Source organism: Coffea eugenioides, chromosome 2, assembly GCF_003713205.1.
Source record: "Coffea eugenioides isolate CCC68of chromosome 2, Ceug_1.0, whole genome shotgun sequence".
Lineage (NCBI taxonomy): Eukaryota > Viridiplantae > Streptophyta > Magnoliopsida > Gentianales > Rubiaceae > Coffea > Coffea eugenioides.
Window position 1 is genome coordinate 1542353 of NC_040036.1, and position 9681 is coordinate 1552033.

Genomic DNA, 9681 nt, shown 5'->3' on the forward strand with positions numbered 1-9681 from the left:
TATTAAAGAGAACTTTCAGGAACTTTTAAGAATTTTTATCAGTTAATCCATAATACAGTCTTATTTTACTTTTCCAATTTGTCAAGCGAAATGGAAGAGTACTACTAAAAGGTGTGACAAACCTTTTTGGGATAATTTCAGAAACCTCCCCTGAGGTTTCTGATATTTACACTTGCCTCCCCTGTGGTTTGAACAATTACACTGACCTCCCCTAAGGTTATTAATACTTTACAAATTCAGTCCAAATGATTAAAATATTATTTTAGAGAGTGAAATTAGAATTTTGTACCTGATTTGTCCTTTGTGCCACATGTCCAATGAATGGCAAAGTATTACAAATTAATTAACAATTAATAAACATTAACGAGCGTAGTTTATAGGCAAATACGTATTGTCTATTTAAAGTACCAGCTCTTTACATGAATTTTATTTTCAAACATTTACTTTATCACAAATATTTATTCTCAAATACATATTTGTATTTACTCTCAAATATTTAATTTTTGTTAAATACAAAACTTACCAGTTTTTCTTTCGTAGAAATACTAATATAACTTTTTAGGATAATTTCAGAAACCTCTCCTGAGGTTTCTGACATTTACACTTATCTCCCCTGTGGTTTGAACAATTACACTGACCTCCCCTGAGGTTACTAATCCTTTACAAATTCAGTCCAAATGATTAAAATATTATTTTAGTGAGTGAAATTAGAATTTTGTACCTGATTTGTCCTTTGTGCCACATGTCCAATGAATGGCAAAGTATTACAAATTAATTAACAATTAATAAACTTTAACGAGCGTAATTTATAGGCAAATACGTATTGTCTATTTAAAGTACCAGCTCTTTACATGAATTTTATTTTCAAACATTTACTTTATCACAAATATTTATTCTCAAATACATATTTGTATTTACTCTCAAATATTTAATTTTTGTTAAATACAAAACTTACCAGTTTTTCTTCCGTAGAAATATTAATATAACATTTTTTCAATTTCAGTTACAAATATTTATGTATTTAACATAAATTAAATGATTCAGAATAAAATACTCATAAAGAGCTAATATTTTACTCATGTAATGGATGAAAGCCATAAAAAATTAACATTTATAGGCCATTTCTTTTTTTAAAAAAAAAATTAATTTATATTAAATAGATTATCTATCGATTTTCTTTTTACAAGAATATTATTGTAACACCTTTTAATTTTTAATTACAAATATTGATATATTTATTGTAAATTAAATATTTAAAAATAAAATACCTGTAAAGAGCCGGTACTTTAAATAAATTATAGGAGTGTAGTTTATAGGCAAATACGCATATCCTATTTAAAGTATCGGCTATTTACAAATATTTTATTTTCAAATATATAATTCATGATAAATATATTAACATTTGTAATTAAAAATTAAAAAGTGTTAAAGTAATATTCTTGCAAAAAAAATCAGTAGGTTATCTATTTATTATAAATTAAATATTTTTTAAAAAATAAATGGCCTCATAAACTATTAATTTTTTATGACTTTCATCCATTACATGAGTAAAGTATTGGCTCTTTATGGATATTTTATCCTGAATCATTTAATTTATGTTAAATACATAAATATTCATAACTAAAATTAAAAAAGTGTTATATTAATATTTCTACGGAAGAAATACTGGTAGGTTTTGTGTTTAACAAAAATTAAATATTTGAGAGTAAATACAAATCTGTATTTGAGAATAAATATTTGTGATAAAGTAAATGTTTGAAAATAAAAATCATGTAAAGAGCTGGTACTTTAAATAGGCAATACGTATTTGCTTATAAACTACGCTCGTTAAAGTTTATTAATTGTTAATTAATTTGTAATACTTTGCCATTCATTGGACATGTGGCACAAAGGACAAATCAGGTACAAAATTCTAATTTCACTCTCTAAAATAATATTTTAATCATTTGGACTGAATTTGTAAAGGATTAGTAACCTCAGGGGAGGTCAGTGTAATTGTTCAAACCACAGGGGAGGTAAGTGTAAATGTCAGAAACCTCAGGGGAGGTTTCTGAAATTATCCCAACCTTTTTTCTAAAAGCCTTGCATCCTAATTCCACGGCTTTGAATATTACGGTTTGTTTGGATTGAGGATTATTTGTCAAAATTTATTTGTTTACATCATCATTATAATTTCCAACACATCTTTTTATCTTCCCAATTACCATTTTATTTCACATACATCACATCACAAAAAGTGCTACAGTAAAAATATTTCAAATAATTTACAATCCAAATAGAGCCTTAGATATTTAAAGATTTGAAATTTAGGACAGAGAATGGCACTTACTAGTGGAGGGATAGCTTCGAAACTTTGTATAAAATTTCTCACGTTTTCACTTGGCTTAGTTTTGGTCCTAAAATACATCTATTTTCCACTTTCCATATGAATGCAATGATGTCACACCATATCCATGAAGAGATTATACTAAATGCCAACAAGTTTTGCAAAATATCTTCTCATGATTTATATATATAGTAAACTTTATATACATCAACTCAACTGCGTATAAAAGCTGAATTTCAAATTTAAATTTTATATAGTTGTCATTCATCAAACGCTGATAGTGTATACACTGTCAGTGTAAAAAAAATTAATCATATATATATATATCAGCGTACCAAATCTTAATTGAAAAGAAAATTTGAAAATGCACAAAGAAATTAAATCACTTTATCTTGGAGACTTACACACAACAAGCTACACAAAGAGAATGATAGGTTAGTTATATCAAAACCATCGAAAAAGCTAATATTTAAAGTGTAATGATTGAAAGTAATAAGGCTCCCAAAACATTGAAATAACTAATTTAACTTTCAAAAAAGACTTGAAATTGCAATAGGCCGAATGATCATGCTTAACACTATCTATGACTTAAATCGTCTGATAAAAAAGGTTTGGTACTTTTCTAAAGTATTTTTTAAGCATTGAAATTTAGATTTTTAAGTCTGTCTAGAATTATGTCATCGTTTACCTTATTAGTTTGTCATTAGTTAATTTCTAGGATCAACTTAAATGTTTAGATTAATTTCTCATATGAATATCTTAAATCACCGTTTAGCACTTTGTATTAATTTTCTAAAATAAATGGTCTGACTTTATTACAATAAAAGTAAAAAATGAAAATAATTGAGGGGAGGCTTCTAAAATCTACTAATAAATTATCTATCCCTCATCCATTTATTCCATTGTCAGTAGTTTGTGGTGTGGACTATGCCACTCTCTAGAGCTTTCCCTGCCGTATCAGGCGTGATCAAAAGCGTCTGTAAGTATAAGCCCGCCCCATGGCTGACTCCGAACGAGAAGCATAAACTGATTTATCCTCTATGCATGGCCGAAATTTCGGTCCCTTGTTTGCGGATTATTAGGTTCAAATTTTTAATGGGTCTTAATCTTTAGGATCCTAGAAATAATTTGATGTAATTTAATTGCAACTTTAAAGTCTGGGTCTCGTGGATAAAATAGAGCAGAAAATTTGGAGTTTTGAATTTCTCATTTGATCCTTTGATTTATGTTTATGCGATGATTTTTTTGTTCGACTTGAAGCTTATAACACGTTCGAAATAATTTGAGAGCTTGATTGACATCAAAATCAAGTTTTAAAATTTGTCGAAATAACTTTTCAATGAGTTAGATAAAAAAATCTGCAAAACCCAATGGAAAGGTGAAGGGATCCAGAATTCGGCCAAAATTCAATCAGAAAAAAAGTTGATTAACAACCAAAAGCGAGCGTTTTATGTTTATTAATGATTAAAATAACTCATTTTAATTTTGAGAGATTAAAATTTTACATATATAATGCACGAGGGACAATTGGTGTAATTTTCCCTCCTCGTTTTACTTCTTTACATTTGCTTTTGCTGCAGCTATCACTCCGTGCTTTTCCAGTTACCGTCCGACAACAGTGCGTGCATCATGAAAATTTAGGGACCGACCCGGCCAACTTGTGAAATTCCAAAATGTTCTGTAACAGATTCCCGCCAATTTGGCGGGCGTCAGTCACCGTACACCAAGCATGCATCGCATGTTGCGCAACCGCTAACTATTAGGAAAAGTTAAAGTATTAATTGCAAGATGACCCCTTAGACTATGGGCATTTGAAGATTATGCCCCTTATCTATGAATTACCGTTTGTTGAATATTTTTCATTCTCCGGTACAAAATAAAATGCTATTGGCAAAAGATCATCAAAGGGTGTGATTGTCTTAGTATATTGGGTTAATTGTGATTTCACCCATCAACTATATGCGTGCTAAGCACTTTACACCCAAAATATTGATCTCTTCATATTGTTATCTGGAATTTTCAATTTTTCACACTTTAGTTTAATTACCCAAGCTTAATCAGTTTAAGGCATTGAGTAAGAAATTTTTCCTTCTCAATGTTTTGGCCTACTTCCTAAAATACACTCAAGAGGCATGGTTTCTCAAAACCTCATTCGTTATCCCAACTACCATGTTCTTCATTTATCTCTTATTTCTAAAAAAGAAAAAGAAAAAGATAAAAAAAAAAGAGAATAGATTGGTGTCAGAGTTCCATTGAAAAAAGTACGATTGATCGGATTGAGCAATTTACCATAGGAGCTCAGGTCATTGAACCAGAGCACAAAAACTTGGACGTTCAAGCAGCTAAGTGCTGAAATTGATGACTTGGGCTACACAGTGCTAAGTGCACACAGTTGAGTGGTGCAAAATACAGTGATCGTAAGTTTTGGGCACTTGGCTTTTGCATTTGGAAACTGAAGGTGGCTAAGTTGTAATTGTTCAAACTGATTACACAGGTTAGCCTGGTGGATTATTGTGGGTGATTTGGGAGTTGTGATTCTTGAGTTGAGAGAGAGGGAGAGAGAGAGTGGAAAAAAAGAAGGGAAAAACGTAAGAGGCCCCCCACAGTCATTGCCCATCATCATAGACAGCGACTACACCCCAGAAAAAAGAGGAAAAAAAGAAAAGAAAAAGAGAAGGCCAGAACCCTAAAGACACCGGATTTTCTTTCCTCCCTTCCCCAACCCAGAAGCTAGGAATCGAACGAGGTTTACTGCTAGTAGTGATAGTATCTAGGGACAATTACAGATACGACTACTAGATAAGTTCTAGGACTGTAAACTGCTGGTAGTATTTTTTTTTTTTTTGTTTTGGGGTCTTTTTTCAATGAAATGGGAGATGGAAGTGGAAGAGATCGAAGCGGTGCTAGAGAAAATCTGGGACTTGCACGACAAGCTCAGCGACGCCATTCACTCTATTTCCCGAGCCCACTTCCTCAGTTCCATCAGGTCCCACAACCGCAAATCTAACGACGACGCAGCCTCCTTCCAATTCCACCCCAGAAAGAAAACCACTCCTGATGCTTCTTCTGCTAACGGAGATCATAACTCTGACAATAATCGAACCACTGGATTCGTTTACATTAAGGATTATAATCTTGGGATGGGGGTCGATGCTGATGACGCCGCGGCGCTTCAGGAAGCCAAAAGCCTAAATGCTATCCGCACCGCCCTTGAGAACCTTGAGGACCAGCTCGAGTTTTTCCACGTAGGTCCTAGATTTTTCAATCTCCATTTCTTTTATTTTTAACTACCATACGATGATTTTGTTTTTTCAAACAACTCCTCTTAATTTGGCCTTTGAGATAAGAATCGAAAAGCAGGTTTCTTGCTGTTGTCATTGCTTACGGTGAATAGGTTGATTTATTCGGAAAGTGCTAGATTACAAATATTCTACATAACAGGAAATTTCGTTACTATCGTGCTATTGTAAATTTCCCCTTGTTGAAGCTATTTTAGGTTATAATTACGTATTAATCTCTTTGGAAATCTGTAATGTATCGCTGTTTTGTGCTGTGGATGTTAGCTTAATCTCAGACTTGGTTGCTCCTTTGAGATAAGAAGAGGAGTGGGGTTTGGTTTATTTTCGAACTTGGGCGTTTAGGATATTATTACTTACCTGGCCCTTACTGGGGAGTGAGCAGCTGAGGAGGCGAATACGCACAAAAAAGAATACGTGGACTTAATAATTGCTACATTTTGCAGCAATATGCTTCCTTGTTTTGCTGCTAGCTTCATTCGATTGGTGAGTCAATTGACTTGTACAGATATAGTTGCTGTGTGTGCTAGAGCATTTTAGTTTCTGCCCAATGATGTTTAGAAGGGTGAATCATTTGAACTCTTCGCATAGAACCAGCCTTTCAAAAAGGCATGTTATAAATTTTACCAATCATACCATCTTTTACGTATCACATTGTGAAAAATCACCTGGGGATGACCATCTGATTCAGTTGGCGTAGTTTAGCTCTCAAGAGTCTGGGTAGATAACCTAGAAGCTGTATGCATTATTGGTTAAGTGAGGAAAAGTTCTGATGTTTTTTTGATTCTTGAGGTTGGAGTCCTATCTTCATATGCTACACCAATGATAATTAAATTCTTCCTTGGTGCTGCGACGTTGATTGAAAAACAGAAACTGTGCTTTTGGTGCTGTCTGACTGTCGAATTCTGTGCTTACCATGGTTGTGCTTTTATAGAATACAAATTGTTCCTCTGTTTTGGTGATGGGTTGTTTCAAGATTTTTTATAATGCAAAGTAACAGGCTTGCTTTGGAGAGAGACGAGGCTATTGTTTGTAACAAGATGTTTTGGTTCTCAGATTTGTGAATGCAAATTTGGGTCTCAAATTCTGGAACTTCGTTGTTATAGCTGAGAGCTCCATTATGCGGAGAAATCAAGAATATGCTTTTAGAAATTCTTTGGACAGATGGATCTTGTGATGCCGTGCCTTCTTAAGAATCTCTCTGTTCTTCTATTCCGTAAAACTGTTTGTCGTTTTCTCATTATAACGTCTTACATCCTGGTTGATTTCCTTGTAGTTTTTATTCTCATGGTGCTGGATATAATTGTGCCATTGTTTGTAAGTGATCATTACTATTGGGTATTAAAAAGAATTTAGAATTCCAGTTGGCAAGGGGCATTTCTTTTCAGTAGACATGGAAGCAGTTTTATTCAGTTAAAAAACATATTGTCTTGAGAGAGTATCATTCTTGCTTCGAAGGAACTTTCGGCTGACCTTCATTTTAGGATCGTTGCATGAAAAACTTGTCATTTTAGAATGGTTGTGGTGTTGTTCTGTTTTGCAGACTGTACAAGCACACCAACGGGCAGAGAGAGATGCTGCCCTTGCTCGCTTAGAGCAAAGCCGCGTTGTTCTTGCAATGAGATTGGCTGAACACCAGGGCAAGAAGTATAAAGTCATTGAGGAGGCACGAGCTCTGGTGGGAGATGTCTGCAATGCTAGCTGCTTTGTTTCACCTGAAAATACACCAGTGGCATCTCCCACTGGTGAGAAATTTGCATCACCGAAAGGGGATAGGTCGAACGCATTCGTCAAGGTCTTTCTGTCTGGTTTTAGGTTTGTTAAAAAATCTCTAAAGCTGGATCAGGTGGGTGGGATTCTAGGAAATGCAGCTCTGGTGGCAATGAGCATGCTTGCATTAATGCATCTGCATCAAGTGGGCCTCAAGGACAAATACATTATGGAGTTCCCACAAAGGCAGGAAGATCTGTACAACAGAAACATGACCAAAGTTTCTCGACAAGAGGGTTCCCGTAGTGGTCGTTCAACCCAATTGGATGTATTGTTGGCGAGGGGCTAAATGAATGGCGGGGGGGTTGGACTTAGTTGATAATTGTGAATCTTTTAGGCGTGCACATGTGTAACACGGAAATATAATAGATGTTACGGGAGAGTCAGTAGGATATATCTTGCGCTTGGTTTGGTTAGCAGTCCAAAATGTCGCGGCTCCAGCTTTTTTTTAATTTTTGCCTGCTGAATTTTGGTCGTTGCGTTCCTTCTAAATTGTCCATTGATTGTATACGGTATAGCTTTGCGTTCCTAAATATGTCTGTGATATAAATACTATATCCCTGAAGGTTTTAATGGTTGGATGCTATATGTATTTATGTTGGCGACTGAGAGTGCGCTCCTGGAGACTGTCTTTGTGATGATATTTGCCTCGATTAACCAATTACTTCTAGAGTAGTTGGTTGGCCATCACGTGTTCATGTTCTTGTCGCAGTGTCCTAAATCTGTCCCTGGAAAAGGTCCAAGGCCCATTGACAGCTCTTTGTGCGGCGAGGCTAGTAGCAGTGTACTAAATCTGTCCCTGGAAAAGGTCCAAGGCCCATTAACAACTCTTTGGACCGTTGTCTTTAAATGTCATGTTTAAGCCATGAATTGTGAAGCAGCACTAATGGGTAAATTTGTGATGAAACTTTTCTGAAGCGGAGATTTTTTCTTAATTGAATCTTGGCAAGCTCAGCTACTGATTTGTTTCAAGCTATCTGGCCATTGAATATTATTGAATAGAAATTTCCAAATTTGGGTTGCTTTGTTAATGTTGATTATTATCTAATGGCTACTAATTGCAGATGGCAAATGCAGAAAGAAAAGTGGGTCTTAGCGAGTGTCCTTTGGAAACTAGGAGTGCCGAACAGAAGTCTCCTTTTGACTCGCAAAAGGAATGTTGAAATAATATGGAAAGGGGGCGGGGTTACGTTTTCCATTTTTCCCCGTTGTTGGTTGGGGCATCATCTGTGATGTGGACACGGACCGAGACGACGCTCGATCGACGGCCACACATTCGCCTTAGAAATATAATAAAGAAACGAGAATTTGGGATGGGGACCAGAAAAAACCAGCAGGAGGCTGTCCTTTTTCCCTGTCTTCTCTTCGATGAACGATGCGATGTTGGTGCGTTTTCTTCTTCTCCGAGTGGCCACCTTTTTCTTTCTTTTTTTTTTTTTTTTTTTTTAATATTTCGAACTGACAACTGGAAACACCTCGACCTTAGAATTTTGCTATCGTCATAAGATAAGAGGTCAAAGCTATATTGCTTATTCTTTGCTGGTAAGAATTTACTGCATGCACAGTGGTAAGTTTCTCTGTCAAAATATTACGAAATGCTTGCACGACACACAGCCAACTTGTGATGCCGTCTTAAATCGAACTTTCCAGTGTGAACACGACGACGGTCCATCTTCCGACCTCTTCTTCTTTTTTTTTTTTTTTTGGTTTAGGAGATGATGATGGGAATCATGCTACAACAGAGTAGTGTGATGTGCAAAATGTTCTAGTCAAGAAGTCAACAGGTATGCAGCGCCACACCAAGTAAAAATTAAATAAAGCCAGTAAAATAGTTGCGGATATTTTGAATGTGAAATGCCAGTTGTTACCTGGAGGCACCCTTTCCTTCATCTTTACCTGAAATGCCAGTGAAATCTCAAGTATTCACATCAGCAGCTTCATGATCTGCGACTAATCCTGTTCGAATCGAATCGATCTCCTGCAAAAAAAATTCTCCTTCTTATTTTCACGGCTCGAATTCGAAACCTTGAAATGTAAGTTCCTTTCACTCACACCAGCATGTGTTTTTTCAAACCGATGAGGCGAAGCACAATAGGAGATGGTTGGGTCCAGTCCACTACTATGACTAGGTGGCGCTTTGCACCTGATGGGCCATACATGCTAAGAAGGCTTTCAACGTTTTAATCACTCAGCCGTAGATGATCTGCTTGACTAAACCAGCAAAATCTGACTCAAGCCACCACGGTGGTCATCCTCCACGTATTTAGACAGGCATCTGCATTTGTTGAC

General features: G+C 35.5%; 1 protein-coding gene across 1 annotated transcript; it reads left to right on the forward strand.

The window, feature by feature from the left end:
• Nucleotides 1–4910: 4910 nt before the first annotated feature.
• Nucleotides 4911–8062, forward strand: LOC113761993 (plastid division protein PDV1). Its single transcript, XM_027305217.1, has 2 exons — nt 4911–5571; nt 7166–8062. The coding sequence occupies exons 1-2, from the start codon at nt 5191–5193 to the stop codon at nt 7679–7681; spliced, it is 897 nt and encodes a 298-aa protein (XP_027161018.1). The 5' UTR covers nt 4911–5190; the 3' UTR covers nt 7682–8062.
• Nucleotides 8063–9681: the final 1619 nt, after the last annotated feature.